The 19,548-nt window shown below is 31.9% G+C and overlaps 3 protein-coding genes across 6 annotated transcripts; 1 reads left to right on the top strand and 2 right to left on the bottom strand.

Annotated features, from left to right (window-relative positions):
• Positions 1 to 429: 429 nt before the first annotated feature.
• GSTL2 (glutathione transferase lambda 2) lies at positions 430 to 4,328 on the bottom strand. The gene is made up of 10 exons (XM_021439916.2): positions 4,041 to 4,328; positions 3,545 to 3,619; positions 3,318 to 3,378; positions 2,535 to 2,621; positions 2,075 to 2,173; positions 1,897 to 1,996; positions 1,742 to 1,818; positions 1,490 to 1,597; positions 811 to 891; positions 430 to 733 (listed from the first exon to the last, which is right to left on the bottom strand). The coding sequence occupies exons 1-10, from the start codon at positions 4,265 to 4,267 to the stop codon at positions 722 to 724; spliced, it is 927 nt and encodes a 308-aa protein (XP_021295591.1). The 5' UTR covers positions 4,268 to 4,328; the 3' UTR covers positions 430 to 721.
• A 747-nt stretch (positions 4,329 to 5,075) lies between these two features.
• On the bottom strand, positions 5,076 to 10,049 carry LOC110425027 (Protein phosphatase 2C family protein). 4 transcript variants are annotated; one of them, XM_021439787.2, is made up of 6 exons: positions 9,626 to 10,049; positions 8,966 to 9,080; positions 8,376 to 8,867; positions 7,234 to 7,616; positions 6,095 to 6,331; positions 5,076 to 5,604 (listed from the first exon to the last, which is right to left on the bottom strand). In XM_021439787.2, exons 3-6 carry the CDS (start codon positions 8,698 to 8,700, stop codon positions 5,395 to 5,397), a joined length of 1,155 nt encoding a protein of 384 aa, XP_021295462.1. In that variant the 5' UTR covers positions 8,701 to 8,867; positions 8,966 to 9,080; positions 9,626 to 10,049; the 3' UTR covers positions 5,076 to 5,394. The 4 variants fall into 4 exon arrangements, with proteins under 4 accessions (XP_021295462.1, XP_021295461.1, XP_021295463.1 ...); XM_021439786.2 differs by lacking the exon at positions 8,966 to 9,080; XM_021439788.2 differs by lacking the exon at positions 8,966 to 9,080 and having other exon boundaries at positions 8,376 to 8,794.
• A 2,107-nt stretch (positions 10,050 to 12,156) lies between these two features.
• On the top strand, positions 12,157 to 15,310 carry LOC110425254 (Nitrilase/cyanide hydratase and apolipoprotein N-acyltransferase family protein). Its single transcript, XM_021440115.2, has 9 exons — positions 12,157 to 12,393; positions 12,755 to 12,891; positions 13,178 to 13,306; positions 13,440 to 13,498; positions 13,773 to 13,885; positions 13,965 to 14,057; positions 14,269 to 14,371; positions 14,571 to 14,653; positions 15,042 to 15,310. Exons 1-9 carry the CDS (start codon positions 12,175 to 12,177, stop codon positions 15,081 to 15,083), a joined length of 978 nt encoding a protein of 325 aa, XP_021295790.1. The 5' UTR covers positions 12,157 to 12,174; the 3' UTR covers positions 15,084 to 15,310.
• Positions 15,311 to 19,548: the final 4,238 nt, after the last annotated feature.

The following is a 19,548-nucleotide window of genomic DNA, read 5'->3' as shown; positions in this document are numbered from 1 at the left end:
GCAGATTGTATCCCTCATGGAGGTTCCTGAGCGCGAAGCCTCTTCTTTGGAAGTAGTTGGATGTAGTTCTCTCTCTCTCTCTCTTTCTCTATCTCTCCATAGTAAGCGGATGCCATGAGTGATGTTTCTTCATGCATTTAGCTAATTGGATTGTTGGCATAACTAGATTTTACAGATATTCACATCAAGTTTCTGCCATACACAACAGATGCAGAAGCATATATTTTCATAAAGAGAGGCTTGTTATTCTGGTTAATAGTTCTTTCATTGTTTTAAGGGAAAACTTCATGCTTCCTTCATTGTTTTAAGGGAAAATTTCGCCTACATTTCGTGTGATTGGTTTCAAACTTTTTTCACATAGCATTCTATGATTTTATTTTTCAATAAACCACGGGTGTTGTATAGGAAAAACTGAAACTATAGAAGATGTAGGTAAAGTTCATTATTGTTTGGGTTGATAATAGTAGATCCTCTGTTCAATTAAGCAAAAATAGCAACTGATATTTCTCCATTTATTACCCATCTCAGCAGGCAAAACTTTAGGAAGTAAAACAACCCTTTCAATAGAACAAGTGGAGTGCCTATTAGTAGGATTTCATAGGTCATTTTGCATAATTGTTCCAACCCAGTTATATTCCCAGCATCAACAGGGGAGCCATCTTGGCAATAACAGACTCAGTTCTTCATTTCATAGTGAGGACAAGCAGAGAATCCCCAGTGTTCAAAGCTGAGCCTGCAAAAGAAACAAGTCAGAAGAAAAAGGGTGGAAAAAGTTCTACTACTGCTTAAGCTTTTAAACAAATGAAGTACCATGAAACGTTTCTTATAGCTCTGAACAAGCTCCTTTGGATCACTCTTGGTTTGTTTGTAAGCCTCGTTTTTGTTCATCTCCTGCAAAAGGATAGATTAAGACCAATTGAGATCAGAAGGCAATTTCAACATTGAACACATTTTCTGCTCAACAGTAAAACTTATTTGAACCATGGTGGGGTAATTTCTCAATGGTTGCATGGCAGAGGATGCTGCTGTTAATCATAGTCTATAATAATGCTATCTGTGTTCTAAGATCATGCTTCTATACTGAAATGGTAACTAATAGTTTGAGGGAGTGAGTAGAGATATATGTACTTACCATTGAACTATGTACTCGGGTGAAATAAAAATAAAGGATTAAAGTTTGTAATTTTGCCAAAATTTTAGAATTTGTCTAAGATAAATTTGAGAACAAATCGAGATTCCGTTTAGTTGATACTTTTTTTTATTTATCTTTAGTGTTTTATTTCGTTTTCTGTCGGAAAAAAAATAGTAAAAGTATCAATCAAACGGAACTTGAATAATCGTTAATCAAAGCTACAATCATCAAGTTAATGTCCACAATACCTTAACTTGCACCAGCAATCCAAATGCTCGGATATGGTAGCCATAACATTTGGGAATGGTAAGGCAACAAAGAAAAAAAAGAAAGAAAATCAAGCAATTATGGCAATACCTCAATCCAAGTTGCCAGTTTAGGCCTGCCAAGAGTAATGTCATACTTCTTCACATCCAACAAAAAAGGCTGAAATCTTTCGATGAATGGAGCATAAGCTATATCTACCTGGAGAGGACAGGAGATTAGTTTTTGTGACATGTTATGTGATTTTGTTCATTGGAAAAAGAAACCAATGTTTTACAATCTACTTTCTGATTCTTGATCAAGAACAATGATACAGTTTCTGTGACAGACAAGATTTTCGCTTACCAGACTAAACTGGCCAAGGAAGAAAGGTCCATCCTCAAACTTGGAAAGAGCTGTTTCAATGTAATCAAATGCGACACCTGGTGCAGTTTACGTATATGGTTCACAAAAGTTTAGTTACAGATTCCAAAATCAAGAGAAATAAGTGTTCGACTCACCAGCTTCGCTTCCATCTCCTTTGAATGAAGAAGTCGCTGTTTTGTAGAACGAGTCAATGTAGGAGAACAACTCTTCTGCAAACTCTTTCTTGGCTGGATCCTGTTACATAAAGAAATGAGCATGTAATGAAAACTACGGTACTAAGAAATAACTAATCAAGAATTTTTGAGATTTTACACAGGGGAAAAGTGACGGCCCGTCAAAGTGACTATCTATATACTTGATCAACTCGAGACTTTCTCCTTTGACTTCGTTATTGTGTTCCAATGCTGGCACCTACATAGATCATCCGTATAACTTAGTGCAGAAAAGAAAATTGCAGAATGTTTGTACTCAGTCATTTGACATTATTTTCTAGGTATATCAGCATCTCACGTTTAATCTCTATATACCGCTATCACCCTGTTGAGTCCATTATTCTGATGATCATCTGTATGTCATAATAGCAAAATTCAATTCTTAAACCAGTTTTAGCATATGCCATATCAGTTCTATTGATACTTTCCTCCAAGGAAATTTCATTGAATGAAACTAAAAGTTGTTTTATGAAATAATATTTAAGACAAATCCATGTTTATATTATACAATATATGATTAGGCATCCCGTCAAGTATATTGCATAGACACGTAGCCTCACCTTGTTAGCTGGGTACACTTTCTGCTTGTACCAAGCAGGCCTGTCCTTCAGATCAATTGGGACCAGTTTTATCTTATCCTGCAGTCCCTGCTTTCCAAAAAATATAAAACAAAAAGGAAAAATGTTCAATTCTAGACAGAAAATATCAAATGAGGCCAAATTAGCTTTGGCAAAGGGCTACTACCACATTCCTGAACCCTATCCTGAGAAACAATAGGAACTTGGAGAAGAGAAGAAAGAACTATTGAATATAAAGACCTTCCAATTAAAACTAGAGACTTATCTACTAAATCATGAAACTCTTAATATATACTGGCATTGCAGGAAGGGGGGTCTGTCTTTTTGCCATGTTCTGACCAGGGCCAAAAGGAATTCAAGGCCTGTGTTATCCAGTCATATATTAAGTCCTCTCTTTAAAAGTGGCAGGTAGCAGGAAAAGCTGATGCTTGGACAAAGCATGGTAAATGGGAAGAAATTAGGCGTCTAACTCGATATTTCAGCCACTGTTGGTTAACCGGAACAGGTGCACATGAAACCCAATTTTCGAGTCATATGCAGCTTGTTTAAGGCTTGCTAGCTTGTTTAACCAATCCTTTTCTTATTAGAGAGAGGGCGGGAAGAAGGAAGCGGGATCATAAAGGAAAACAGAAATTATTTAGATAAAAGATTGGCCAGTCACTTAGCAACATGTATATAACATAATTCCCATCTTTCCACAGTTTCAACTTAACAAAGGATAAAATCAAGCAAAACACAGATGATGAGAAGAGTTATGGAGACAACCTTACAGTTACGGGTAATCCACACTCGCTGTGCATACGGGCATGTATATGATATATACAACCTTCAACATATTAAAAATGGAAAAATCAGAACCAAATGCTTAATTACAAATTTAACAATCACACATTGAAACAGATAATAAACTAACAAACTCAACTGCAGATTGCTAAAATCCCACTAATAGTTTAACTAATTGAAATAAAGTGAAGCAAATTTTCTTCCCAAACCTTGTTGTTCCATCAAAGATTGGAGGTGGATCTGAATGAGAATCAAGAGCTGGTGGAAGAACCTCGTGAACACTTCTGCATACAGAGTAACACACAAGAAAACTTCAATCTTGAAATTGCAAGGTTCTAAGTTTCTAAAACCAATTAATTTGGCTAGAACACAAGTAATACCAAGACAAGAAAAGTGTATAGATCCATATTCTTTTTGTTAAGTTACTATTACAGCTAGCAAATTCACTTCCTTTCAACTGGTGATTGCCATTGCAGCTAGTAGTTAGAGATAACTCATTAGTCATGACAACAGAAGCCCAGAAAAAGCCAGAAAGCAAACAATTTTCCTACTTTATAGCTAATGTTAGTTTGGCAGAATTCAATAGAATTCCCCTTCAACTGTACATTTATTTTTCTTTTTGTTGTAAAACTCAAAACAAGAACTAGTGACAAACAGAAAAAGACAATTTTCTACAGGACAGGAAAGCTGAAATCTATTACAAACCCAGTTGCCATTGCTTGGGATATCCTCGTAGTTTTCTTTGCAGCAGGCAATGGACAGAAAGAGCAGTGAGTTTGACAGGGAAAAGACAGAACTGCATGAACTTGGACACAGTTTCTGCCACGATAAAATGAAGATAAGCCAGTGCTTCTGGGTAAGATTCTTGTTATTTGATTGGAGGAGGAACCAGGGCCAATACCACTGGAATAGCTTATTTTCAATGCTGCCATGTCTTCAGTTTTGGGCAAGTGTTGGTTGGTAGGAGACTCTGATGTTTAGTTATTTTCTATCTGTTACATACCTAAGAAATAAGATTAAGATATTGTCTCATAACAAAATAAAATTTAATTTACTTTTCTAAATAAAAATTACTCATTTTCATTAATAAATACAATAGAATTACTTCTCAAACTATAAATTTGTTATTCAAATCCGTCCCAAGCTCAAAAATAGAGTACTAATTCTTTATATAATCAAGTTGAATATGCGTGAATATCCGTTTAAAGAATACCCATTGCCATTTCTTTCTTCAACTCACACCTATTGGCTTCTTTATAGAAAATCTGAGCGTAGAAGGAATGTTTTGTACATAAACTTTGGCTAGAAAAATATGTAGGGAAAAATGTTTTACCAGTAATTTAGTTACTGAGAAAATTGGAAAGCAGCAGGGACTTTGGGGAGTTTCAAGTTGTATTGACCCCCACTATTGCTCAGGAAATGAAGAGATTTTGGAGTAGGACAATGGAAAATACGGATACTATGAGCTAGAACTAGAACCAGATTGAAGCTGCAGACCAGCTAATATCCTGATATTCCAAGAAACAAGAGCCAAAAGAAACCTGTCCAAACCCCTTATGGTTCAAGCTGCTGTGCCTTTAGCCAAACGGACCTTCAGAGAGTCCAAGTTTCAATAAACTTGTGCAACAGTATACATAGTACAATCATCTGGTAATATGATTTGGCATAGGGATGAAACTAGGAAGCAAGAACTGAACCACAGCAAACATGTAATTACAGTTAATGGCAAAATTGGTACCATTCTTAAGGCAAACGGATGGATACCATAGATGTCAAATGAATTTATAAATTTTCAGCTATCATGTGTCAGTCACCAGAGCAAACTTCCAAGGACAATTTCTCTTTAGGCACTCTCTAACTGGTAACTACCATCTATAGAAAATTCTCTTATGGCATTAGGGATACAAGTTCCTGGATTTCGTGCTATACATTGGAAAAAAAATCATTTTCAATTTCTTCTCTTTAAAAGGAAAAAGAAAAAAGTTTTCTTGATACAAAAGGAGAGAACGCGCAGCATGTGATTTGAGGTCCAGGACCCAGCTGCACTAGGAGTTGTCATTTATCCACCGCCAGCTTGGATTGAAACCATGGGTCCACGCCAGTAGCTGCGGCTTATCAGATGGGAATCCAGAAACAAAACAACGACTGTAATATCATCATGAAAATGTCTCCTCACCCCGCGGTCAATCTTTTTCAAGTCTGAGTATCTCATTTCTCTCTTCTTTGCTGCTTCACGAAGTACCGCTTTGACAAGTCTCCTGGCAATACCCTGTGTAATCATCTCTTATAAGTATATCCTGAAGCAACTTAATTATCATAAGAAAAGATGACTTCTATATTCCAAGTGAACTCGATATATTACTCAATGTATATATAGGGAAAAGAATAAAAAGTGAGAAACTTTGACATGTTCTGCTTTAGTAACATGTTGAGAATTACACTAATTACATAGCGTAGCGAAAGCCACCAGCAGCTGCTTCTAGGAGAAGGAACCATTTTCTAGGTTGCAGTAGTAAACACCTAGTTGACTGTACAGAGAAGAATTTACATTACTCAATAATCACCTTCATTTGTTTATCACAAGATTAGAAGGTGGTGGAAGTGAGAGGCCCAGAGTTCTTACAACCCATTAAACTAAAACAGAGGACTGCTAGTTCTGATAGTATTAAAGCCATCATTTTAGAACTCAATTATAAGGACAACAACAACAACAGAGCTAGTTTAAATACATCAAAATAAAATCACAAAAGAAACCTTACATTCCGTGGACAGGTGTTGACCATGTTAACTGCCTCCTGATTGCTTAGGTGTTCCCATAGACCATCTGATGCAAATATTAGAAACTGATCTTCAGGATGGAGTTTCTGCACTAATATTGCTGGCTCAGCTTGTAAGATTGGCTTTTGGAATGGTTCTGGAAGTCTAAACTTTGGCAATAGAGGTTCTTTGTTGAATTCTGCCTTCTTTAGATAAGCATCACCAATGGATCTTGAAATCTGTCACATAACATAGTTTGGTCAATGGACTATGAATTTGCACTGCTGCTTGTGTAGATCATGCTAATTCTCTGTCAGATAGACAGTAATTCAAATGGCAATCCCTCAGAAAAGTTCCTTTAAAAGTCATGAAAATTTTAGATTCTCAAAATATAATATTCGGATAAAGTTTCATATATCAAAACATCAGTTAAGTTGTTAATTAACTGGAAATCATTCCCATGATGACTACAAAATGGTCACTTCAGCAGGTGAAACATGCACTCCTTAGTAATTCTTGACTTCATCCTTCCTCAACATTATCAATAAAATCCCTCTACATCCCAAAGTAAGTTTTATGATGATTACTGATCAAAACCTAAAGCTTGTTCTCCTGGCAGCACTATTCAACCCATACAAGTATTCTTGTCAAATGTTGTTATAAACAAGGGAACAGTTTCGGATTCTGGTCTAATCCATAGAAAAGATATAAATAAATGAATAATTAACTGAATAAGTAATTCCAGAAGTTGTTTCTTAGATGGTAAAGGGATTAGATAGGATCAGGATTGCTATCTGTCATGAGTCTATATAAGCAAGAATTATAAATAGCACTATGATTGTGTACTAAGAAAATAAACACATAGACAAATGCAATGCTCCTAGAGAAACGTAAAATGACAAAATATTCAAAATTCTGGAACCATGTAAAGATAGAAAATGATTAATATTCCAGTTGGTATGTACTGAAATATACTCTACACAGCAGGCAGGATACTTGGAATGAGAAAGTAATTCACCAATTTTTGTCAATTCAAAGTGGTTGCATCAATGTCTTGAAAACAAATGTTTCTTGAAACAGTAATGGAAACAACAAACTCTTAAGAAAAAAACACAAATATCCCAAAGACACAACAAATTACCTGTATTATACCCTTCACACGCCACACTTTGTGCTTCAGGACCACAATCTGTGGATCATCAGGATGCAATGATCGCAACTCTTCCCGCACAGATTCCGCACTTGCATTGTGCTCAGATGATAACTGAACTGCTTTGACCTCTTTAAAAGCTTTTTCCAGTCTTCCTAACACCACTCGAGAATCTCCTGCATTTGCAATGTATAGCAGTCCACTACAAATTATTCCTACCAAACAACATGCACCAACAGAAGCAATTTGTGGCTTACTTAGCCACTGCTTCTTGACATGAGCAAGAAAATCCTCTTCGGTTGCCAAAAATGCTTTGTTGATTACATCAGCTGACATTCCATGATTCTCAGATGTAAACTCTGCACCATTAATAGCTGTCAAGTCAGTAAAAATATGCATTAGCTATCAAAACTTAGAAACTAGAACTAGAAAGGGGAAAAGAAATTTTGATGTTTAGGGTGAGGTCAGAGCAAGGGATCAGAGTGGAGTCCAAATTTGACATTTATCACTAAATTATAAGAAATTTTGTGTTGCCTCTATATTGTTGAAATGAAGCAGACGAGGAGGAATAGATGAATTCTCAACCTCCAAAAACATATTGATGCTTGACTTTCAAAACTCTTACAAGATCTTTGCTGTGAGGTGGCATAACTTAAGACTATTGCACAAACTTCAGGAACTTATAGATTCAGATGTCCTAGTTCTAATTTCTTGAATTTGCACAAAAACTAAATTTTCTTCCTTTCTTCCAAAGCAAAACATAGCACACTCGTTTTTATATGAAGATTCTTCCCAACCTGTTCTACAATGTGTAAAAATATTCTCTATGTATGTCACCAACAGTAACCAAACCCCATTCAAAATCTGACTTATGACTGCAATAAAATATAAATCTTCTTGAATTCTGAAGTTCCGGCCTCAGTCAAACATGCCTACATCAACCTCATTGGTCCTCCTTTAAGGTGAATGATCCAGCTTTAAATATCTTATGACTATCAAATATGAAGTTTTCCAAGACATTCAATGGAAACAAGCCAAGATGTGACTCATCAAACATCAAACTGTATCCAATTATATCAACAAAATAACAGATTAAGATTCAAGTCAGCAAAGAGGAGATAGAAAAAACATACTCTTGATATGGCCAAAAAGGTGTTCAGTTATAAACCTAGCAGCTTCTGGACCTCCATGACCATCATAAATTCCAACAAATGTCCCATGAGGCCCTGATTCAACTGAGCTCATTGGACCTGATTCAAGCTGGCTATAGTCTTCCAAAAGATTGTTTGCTTGAATCACTGCCATTGAAAACTCGCCAGTAACATGTTGTCCTGAATCTTTGTACCACAACAATCCATCAACCCTACCATTAGCATCCCCACCTCTACTAGAATTTTCACCCTCAACAGAAGGCCTCCAGCAGGGTGACACAATTCGCATTAATGATGCTGATACCATAACTTACATATTCTCACCCAAATGACCCAGCAATCAACTTGTTCATAAAATCAACACTGGGAACTCTATTGACCCTAAGAATTTGCTCCCGTTTCTGCTCAATTTCCCAACCCGCAACAGAAGTTTCAGAAATCAAAGACACATATATAAATGCAGACAACATTAATCTGCAAAGTTGCAATAAAAAAATTATAAAACCTTCATTTTAATCCCATAAACTGCACAATTCTAGACAAATCTTAAAGACAAGCATTATGAACAGCACCATGAAATGGTTATACACATGAACTGCAATGAATTCAGGGAAAAAAGAATTTAGACACCATCAATCCATATAAGCTTTTGGAGATCCAACAAACCCAAACAAATGTCCTTGAAATCTACGACCAAGAAACTCCATGATTAGAATTCCATATTGTCAACATCAAAGTGCATTAAAATGGCAAAAAATATAAAATGATGGCATGTATAGAAATTACAAAAGTGTGAACCTTAGAAAAAATTTAAAAAAAAAATTCAGACACCAATCAACTTGTACAGCATCGATGAACTTAAAAACCATGACTAAAATTCCATATTAAGACTCCCTACATGCATTAAAATGAGAAAAAAAAATGATGGTTAAGTCCAAAGAAATTACAAAAACATGAAATTTGGAACAAAATTAAAAATTTTCAGACACCTAGCAATCTGAACCTTTAAAGCATCAAACAAAACAACGACAAAACTCCACATTGCCAATCTTTGCATGCATTAAAATGGAAACAAAATGATGGGTATTTCTAGAAATTGAAAAAAAAAATGGAACTTCAAATAAAATGTAAATTTTTAGACACCCATCACCTTAAAAACATCAAACAAAAACAAACAGCTACATAACATAATCATTGAAAGAAGATCCGACAGAGAATTTCTTCTTACATACCTTATGAAACAATGAAGAATTTCGTATGATCTTTTCAGTTACAAGCCTGCCCAAGAAGACTCAAAAGACCCATTATTTTTGAAGGATTGGGTAAACAAAAGAATCAAATGAAAACAACAACAACAACCAAAAAAAGAGGTGCGGAGGGAATGGAGAAGATATTTTTTAGAAGGTTTTGAGACAAAACAAAACAAAGAACAGAAGAAAAGGGTGTAAGAAGATTTGAAAGGTAGATTTGGAGAGAGATTTTAGACAGAAAAATAAAAAGAAAAACCAACAAAAAAAATAGAAGAAATTTTAACAAAACAAATCTAGAGCTTTGGGAACCATCATAACAAGGAGGCTTTCTATATTTATTTATATATATTTTCTCATTTTCCCCTTTCTGTGGGTTTTTCGCTTATGGTTTTGGCCTTTTGGGTTGAATTTTTTTATTTTCAGTTTTTATTTTCTAAATTATTGGCTGTGCGGGGGTTTTGACTTTGACCGTCAACAAACCAGCATTTTAGGCAAGGTTTGCTCATCTAGCTTTCTCTCCCTTTTTTAGCAAAACTTAAACTAATGGAATTTCTTCCTTCTTCATCATTTCCACGATTTATTTATAAATAAAATTATTTATTCTCGATATCAAATAAATTTAAATCTTTCATCAATATTAATTATTGTTCCAGTGATAAAAGAATTTGATCATTCATTAAATTTCAACTCAATCTTAAAGATTTTTAAACAAATTTTTACTCTTTTATTACGTTTAATCAAATATTTGTATTTCTATTTTAAATTAAATAAATTTTTATAATTTTTTAAAAATTAAATTAATTTTTATATTTATTATTTTATATCACAAGATATTAACATGACATATTAAAATATTATAATTGATAATAATTTAACATGTTAATACATAATAATTAAAAATAACATGACATATTAATAGGATATGATAATATAATTATATGATTTTTTTACTTTTTATTTTAACACCATATTTATATTATATGGATATAAAATAACAAGTGATATTTTAATTAATAAAAATTAATTAACCTTTAATACTTAATAAAAAAATAAAGATTTTATGTAAATAAATTTGTGTGTGGGACATTTGGTCAGGACAAAATGCAAAAGGCAAAGGATTTGAGGGTAGGTTCTATCTTTGCCTATGAAAACAAAAAATAAACAATCAAATTATAGAATAATTCGGTGGTCAAATTTAGGTAAAGATCTTTATTAATAATTAATTAGATTAATTAGTTGATTGATTAGGTTAAGTGGGTGGTAAGTTTCCAAATGCTTGGATTCTCTTTGCATTATTCACTTAATGGTGATTGCCAAATGGCTGGAGGTTCTCTTTCCATAACCTGATGAACAAAATGATGATAAAATTAGGAAAATTTCATAAACTATAAGACAAAATAAAGTCAATTTCTGATAATTAAGTTATCATCTAACAAAGATACAAAACCAGGGATCCCATGATTGACATTAGCCCCCCTTTTATCTATTGTAATTTTTATTTTATTTTTTAAAAAATAAAGAATTTGAATTTATTTTATTAAAAAAAATTAATGTACTTATCATTGAATAAATTACTCGATGTTATTATCCATGAAAGATTCTATTTATTTATTTATTTTGTATTTGCTTGCCAAGCCCATGTGACATGAGTCATTATTATTATTAATTTATTTATTTTAATTTTAAGACAACACAAAAAAAAATTTTTCAGGTCTTTTATTTAAAGTTAAATTAAGATTCTCTTTCAAATCAAGTGCAACATATTACTATGAATATTATGGCTCGTTGTTAAGTTTTATTATTGTATTTTAATTTTATTAAAATTTGTCATTATATATTTAATTTTATCTATTTTAAATAAAAATAACTGAAATGAAATATTACAAATAGTAAATTTCGTTACTATATTTTGAATTTCATTGATTTTTAAAATAAAAAGTATTTTACAAAATATTCTGTTAATATAGTGAATTTTCATTAATAATGTTGCTTTATACAATAAAATTAACAAAATTAAAAGTATATTTGTAAAAATTTAACAAAATTGAAGTACAATGATAAAATTTAATGTTGAATTATACAACGGTGATAAATTTGACTTTAATCTTGAATTTATCTTTCATTTTTACTCTTTTTTTTTAAATGGTTCTTCATGATTATTAAAGGTACGAAAGTTTGTTACAAAATTTATATTCTGTTGGATAAAATTAAATTTAATATTTTTATTATCTACTTTTTCAAAATTATTAAAAAGTGAAAGAGAAAATAAATAATTAATTAAAATGTAGCACACATTAAAATATAATTATTTTATGTAAAAGTAAAATATTACTTTTTATTTTCTGAAAGTTTACATTTCTTAATTTTTATTTACTCTTGTCTAAACATAATTTTTATTTTTTTAATTTTTAAAATTAAAAATTAGAAAAGAAAAAATAATAAAATATTAATAAAAATGAAATTAAAAATTCGGGGGAAAAAAAAGAGACAAAAATCTTGCGTTTTAACATTTGGCGGATTCACGAAGGACGATGTTAAACCATTGTTGTCCCTACTTCACTCCCAACTGCGCTCCTCTTTATCATCCAATCAGATCAAGCCACGTCAACTCTTACGCAGCCTACGCGACGGTACGGGCACCGGCCGAGTCAGTCATGGCCGCAGCCAACTCAGTCCGAGTCGCCGCCGCTCAGATGACCTCTGTCAACGACATCGCCTCCAATTTCTCCACTTGTTCTCGCCTCGTCAAAGTAAAGTCAATTGCTTCATCTTTTGTTTTATAAGTATAATTTAATTTGAAGTCTTCGAATGAAATTTGTGTTCTACTTTACGATTTCTTTCGATGATCGAGATTTGAATTAATTTTTAGTATTGATTTATTCGATTTTTATCGAAATATGAATTACTTTTTAATAATTGTGTTTGCTTTATAGTCACAATTAAGGTAAGCAAAGAGTAATCAGCGAAATGCAAGTAGCAAAAGTAACAATCTAACAAAGCGTAAATAGTAGAAAGCAGCAATCCAATCGGATAGAGTGGAAGATGTTGGTGTTTTGAAATATTAGGCTGATTTTTTATTTTTATTTTTTGGATTTTTCTTTAATTGTGAAGGAAGCAGTTTCAGCTGGGGCTAAAATGCTTTGCTTGCCTGAGAACTTCTCCTATGTGGGTAGCAAGTCTGGGGATAGTCTTTTGATTGCAGAACCCTTGGATGGACCTGTTATGCAAAAATATTGCTCTTTAGCAAGGTGGTAACTTTTGGTTGCTGTTATTTACTCTTGGTTTGTTTATCCTATATGCCTTATTTTATGCAATTGTTTAGCAATTTTGTTTCTTCCACTGCTTACTGATTATATTTCATGAATCTTATCGCTTCTAGAGAAGACAAGAAGAAAAAAAACTGGAATCATGGCTGTCAATAGGATCCCTCTCCACTGTTTTTAATTTCCTCTTACTGCTTTGATTGGGACTCTCTGTGCTTGTTAACAATTTTTCGTCTCTTGAGATCTGACTTATTTAACCTCATGAATGCAGAGAATCTGGCATTTGGTTGTCCCTTGGAGGCTTCCAAGAGAAAGGGCATGATGATGCACACTTGCGGAATACACATGTTATAATTGATGATGCTGGGAACATTCGAAGCACATACAGTAAGATACACTTGTAAGATGGTTATAAGTTTCTCTGAGATACATTTCTTTTTTCCTTTTTAAACTTTCTTTAATTTGATATGGCATATCTCTCATGCATCTGTTGCTTTCGGTTTATTGACTTGATATTTTCCCCCAATTGGAAGGTTTGATGTGGATGTTCCTGGAGGAGCTGTATACAAGGAAAGCAGCTTTACAGAACCAGGTGAACTCCTTCTCATGTTGTTTTACAGTGTTGGCATGTTTCTCATATTTTTAATGTTCCCACCATAGCTCCTGATGAATATATAAAAGCGTTGAAATAGATTTTTCTTGTGACATCTTGTAAATCCATAAAAAGGCAATTCTAATGATTTTGCTTAAAAATGATGATAGCATTTTATGAGAGCGTGCCCTGTGAGTAGAAAAGCCATTTACTTTTGCAAAAGAAAGCTCTTTCCCTTGCAATATCTAATCAATCTAAATTAGCATGCTTTCAGGGAAGGATATTGCTGCAGTAGACAGTCCTATTGGCTGTTTGGGTTTGACAGTCTGCTATGATTTGAGGTTCCCTGAAATTTACCAGCAGTTAAGGTTCCAACATGATGCACAGGTAGAATTGGACTTCTTAACTTTCCGATATGGTTGTTTTTTCAATGTCATGAAACTTGCTCCATGGATTGTGTTTTTAGGTCATATTGGTACCTGCAGCTTTCACCACAGTTACTGGTCAGGCACATTGGGAGATTCTTCTTCGTGCCCGTGCAATTGAGACTCAGTGCTATGTATGGAATCCATTTTGACCTCATTTTTTGTTAATCTGTCTCTCAATTCATCGTTTTGGTGACAATTTATTGTTTCCTCTATTGGCAGTATAGCTTTTGTTCTTAAGTGTAGTTTAAGGACAAATTTAGTTCATTGATGAGCCCATCTTTTAAATCCATCTTGTTATCTGTTGCTTCCTTATTGGGAATGACTAAAAGAATTCATCATTAGGTCATAGCTTCTGCTCAAGCTGGAAAGCATAGTGAGAAAAGAGAAAGCTATGGCGAGACACTAATAATTGATCCATGGGGCACTGTAGTTGGCCGATTACCAGGTTAGATGGAGTTGCCCTTTTAGTAATCCAATTATCATGTAGTTATTTCATTGGAGCAAGCAGTTCTTCTTCCTCCAGGAATAAAAAGTTTAATATTAATTGCTTTTTCATTGCTTCAGGGCATGCAGTGGCATTTGTTTTGGCCAAACATGGTGGCAATTTAAGCAACATTAATTTCATCATTTCTTTTTTGTTTCAGATCGAGTGTCAACAGGGATTACTGTAGCTGATATTGATTTCTCATTGATTGATTCAGTAAGGGCAAAGATGCCAATTGCTAAGGTAATTCCTATCTATTTCTCTAAGGATCTTAAAAATATTGCCATTCCTGGCTCTGTATTTAGACAATATTAGCTGTAATTAGTGGGATGGTCCCTTAAACTTTCATGCCAGCTTGATGCTTGGTAGGCCTGATATCTACTAATAGGCCCATATGCTTGACCTGTAGATATTTCTATACACGGATGAATTTACAGTTTTTGCTTCCATCCAGTGTAGAAAGTGGATCTAGCTGGTGATACATAGTGCTTGTTATTTAAGTAGTTGGCCTAGGTTCAGCCTTATACAGATTATGGTAAGTGTAGTAAACACAATAAGAGAGATGCATGTAGGTTAGCCAGTCCAAGAGGATTTGCTGGGTGTACCATTGACTGTCATTTTTTTTTTCCAGCATCGGAAACCATTTGACTTCTGGAGACCTGCATCCCTATGATCTTGAAAGGACGGTCTGCTTTTTGGCAACCACTGTCATACAGATGCAAGCCAAAGCCATATTGAACTCCAAACCTACTCAAAAGTGGGAAATAAGATGCCTACCCCCTGTTTTTCTCAGGAGGGATGATACTTTCTTCTTTTTGTAAATGAACTAGTTATAATTTATTCATGCATCTTTGTTACTCTTTTAAATCTTAATACTTATAGTTAAGTAGTATTCTGCAACTCTTCTTGTTACAAGTTTCTCACATCAATTAGCATCGCAACTTTTTATGTAAAACATGTGATAAATTTGAGAAAAACACAAATTTTATGGATATGATCAAGGTTCAAATTCCTTTTCTCCCACGACTTTTCTCAAGAAAGATTACTATAGGTCTCATATTCGTCCCAAAAAATATTTTATGTACATCCATACTTTTATATATACTTGAATCTGTACAAACTATTTTCTTTTTGTCCCTTTGATTGCTTGTAATCTGATAGGAATGACTTATACATAAAGCCGGCAAATGGGGCAATTCTGAGCCTCTGCCAGCCACTGCTCGATGCAAAACTTATGGTATGTATGTTTACAGCGGGGAAGAACCCTGCATTCATCCTCGTTCTCAAACTTTTCAAGGCAGATAGCACAATCAGCATTGTAGTTTTCTCCAGTTTCTCGAGCGGTGTTGCTGTTGTATGTGACGAGAACAGTCCTGGAAAGTAAGGCTGGCAACGGTAGCAGCAGCTTTAGCTGAGCCATGGGCGGCTGGGGGTTGCTTGGTTGCCCGGTTTCGATATCTTGGGGTGGTTGTCAACGACGTTGGAGGGCCGTTGTGCAGCAGGAAACTAATAGTGCTAAAACTAAGAAAGTTAATGGTAAGACCATGCATATAAAGAATATTATTAGGAAAAGCAGGATAGCAGGGTCAAGAGGATATGCCATGGTTGGAGACTCGAAACAGGATTTGCTACGGTTTAAGAGCCTTTTGAGTAAAGGTGATTTCGTCTTCTCGACTAGAATCGCTAGCCTGTTGTTGGTGGGACTTTTATAAGTTACGGGACACCAAATCCAAATTCAATTTGGATTAGTAGTAATAAAAGCATTTACGTTAGATTAAATATCTAAATAAGTTTTTGAACTGTATCAAAAAGGTAATTAAATGTCTGTTTGATCTTGCTTTTTTTTCAAAACTTATTTATCTTCTAAAAATATAAATCAAGTCAAATAGAGATTTTGAGAAATTTTTTTAAAATAACTTTTTTTAAAAAACAAAAATTTTAAAAAAACTTCATGAAAAACTCTAGAAGTGAGTTTATTTTTCTATTTTTAAAAGCATGTCTTTATTTTAAGAGAATTTTTCTTTTTATTTCGAAAATATTTTCATTTATTAAGAATAATCTCCATATTACCCGTTTTCATTTTCATATGATTTATTATTAATTATAAATTTTATATTATATAAAAATATTTTTTTAATAATTTATCTATAAAAAAACTTATAAAAATAAATTTATCAAACAAATTTAACTTAATGTTAAAAGTTATTACTTTTCATAAAACCTTCGTAATAATTTTTAAGTTAAAAAAAGTTGAGCCAAATAGGTTCTAAGTCTCTATTATTTTATTGTGTTTAATTAAATTTTTAAATTTTTATTTTAAATCAAATAAGTCTCTCTCACTAATTATTAATTAATTTTCATTAGTGGATAGCATAATTGACACTTTTTATATCACATTATCTACCATGTAATAAGTTGACATGTTATTTTGAGTGATTAGTTCAAAGTTGTACTTTTATAATTTTTATATATAATTCATCAAAGTAATAATAAATTTAGTTTAGATCACTTTTAATTTTTTTTAAAAATAATTCATAATAGTATTTTAAAAAATTTCGGTATCAAAATCTGCATCCATCTAGTAGTAATTTTTTGGTAATAAAAAAATTCATATAAATTTTGCTGTATAAATAAAATTTTTTTAAGTAGTGAATGTATCTTAACTAATAAATTTTATTAAAATCAAAATCAACTAATATAAATGAATAAATTTTATCTATACCTTTTGTGAATTCAATTTTTTTTCATAATATTGTATAATTTGTTTTCTCAATTAATATTATGTGAATAAATTTTGTTCTTGTTAGGAGTTATATTGTTAATATAACTTAACAAAATTAGTAAAATACCTTTTAAGTGTGAAAAAATAAAATAATTTATGAATTGAGAGTATTATGATAATTTTAATGGATGAAATTAATCATGTAATCATTGTTGAAAACATAACTTAATTATAAGATATTAATTTAAAAAAAACAAATCATTGTTAAATGAAAAAGTTTGAAATAACGAATAAACAAAGTAAAGTTTATTTGATAAAAAATTAATTATTCAAACAAAAATATATGACTAGTGCTCTAGTCATGCAAATTTATTGGTTTTTGACATAGGATATATTTCTAGAATAATTTTTTTTGTAAAACTCTCATGAGTACGATCGATTTGATTCATCGACTTGATTTTATATTCAGATTAATTTTTGAATTAAATTATTTATACTTTTAATTCAAAGAAATACACAACAATTTATTGAATATATACAAAAATAATTATTTATTGAAACTTTTATGAATTTGAATCGATTAAATATGCTTTATCAAAATGATTTTAGAATCATATTTAACTTAACTTTTGCATTTTGATTATTGATTCCTTTGTTATGATTGTTAAAAACTTATTTTTCTTTATATATAATAACAAATAAAAATAAATTATAAACTTAGCTTTCTTTTCAATTTTTACAATGATAGTTTATATTTAAAATTATTTTTATTAATCCAACATTGACTAAAATGGTTACAACATTGAACTCATAATAGATGAGTCATCTGATTTTGATAATTTTACTATAAATAAAAAATAAAAAATATAATATCTAAAAAAAATTTAAATTATTTAAAATTTTTGAATAATTTTTATTTTTTTATAAAGATTTAGTTAAATATAATAAAAGAATTATAAATTTTTTAAAATAATTAAAAGAAATATTATGTCAGTCATGATTGATGTCTTCTACCTCCTAAAATAAACTTGTACACAATACACATCCGTTTCACTTATAAATAAAGACGGCAAACCGGGCAAGTCTGAGCCTCCGCCAGCCACCGCTCGATGCAAAATTTATGGTAAACGTGTTTACAGCTGGAAAGAACCCGACATTGATCCCTGTCGTGGAACTTTTCAAGGCAGATAGCACAAACATCGTAGTTTTGATCCCCTGTTTCTTGAGTATTCATGTTGTATACAACAAGAACGGTACTCCTGGAAAGCAGGGCAGTCCTGGGAACTCGGGCTTGGAACGGGAACAGCAGCATTGGTCGAGACACGGGCGGCTGCGGGTTGCCCCGTGGCCCGGTTTCGATGTCTTGGGGTGGCTGTCGACGTCCTTCAGGAGGAGCCATCTGGCAGCAGGAACCTAGTAGTAGGCGTAAGATTACGAAAGCCCATGACAGAACTGTGCAAGTGAAAATCGTTACTAGGAATATCAGAAAAATCAGTTCAAAAGGAATTGCCATGGTCAGAGCTTCCAGAGGTAAGAAGGGTTCATGAATTCCGTTCGTCGTCTACAATGGCGTATTGCTTTCTGACAGTTTTATAAGTTCTGGGAAACCAAATCCAACTTGAATGGGAATTAGTAATTAATTATTTTTGTTTAAGACGGTGAAGGAAACATATATAAGAAGAACCTCTTTGTTTCAAATTATAATAGATACCTTTTTGCTTAATTTTCAACAATTTTCACATCTATTTTATATTTTGTTTTTTGCATGGTTAAATTAAAATATAATAGTTAAAAAAGTTTCTAAATTATTTAAAAAAATTTAAATAAATTTTTATTTTTTTATTAAATTCAATCAAATCATAGTTTTTTTATTTAGAATCAAATAAAATCTTATAACTAACTAAATAAATACATGTTTGACTCAAAATAAAATATTTATTTAAATTTTTTAAAATGGTTTAAATTTTTTTTAAAATATTATATTTTAAATTAATTAAGTCATTAAATTTGTATTAATCTCTTCTAACATAAAAAATAATAGACATAATGTTAAAAAAAATCATAAATTATTCAAAAAAATTTATATAAGCATTTATTCTCTTATTGTACTTAATTAAATTTTTATATTTTTATTTTAAATCAAATAAATTTTTTATAATTAATAATTAACTAATTATTATTAATTAAAATACCAATTGTCATTTCATGATCATATTACATTATATCATTATATCACATCAATATAATATGTTATTATATATTTTAACATATTGATGATACGTGATATAAAATGATAAATAATATTTCAACTAACTCAATCATTAATAATAAAAACTTTTTTTATTCAAAATAAAAATCTATATTTAATTAAATATAATAAAAAATAAAAATTTATTTAAAATTTTTAAATAATTTA

The sequence above is a fragment of the Theobroma umbraticum genome, unplaced genomic scaffold (assembly GCF_002168275.2).
Source record: "Theobroma umbraticum cultivar Fairchild unplaced genomic scaffold, ASM216827v3 scaffold_81.0, whole genome shotgun sequence".
NCBI classification, from domain to species: Eukaryota; Viridiplantae; Streptophyta; class Magnoliopsida; order Malvales; family Malvaceae; genus Theobroma; species Theobroma umbraticum.
This window is presented reverse-complemented; position numbering and strand designations above follow the sequence as displayed.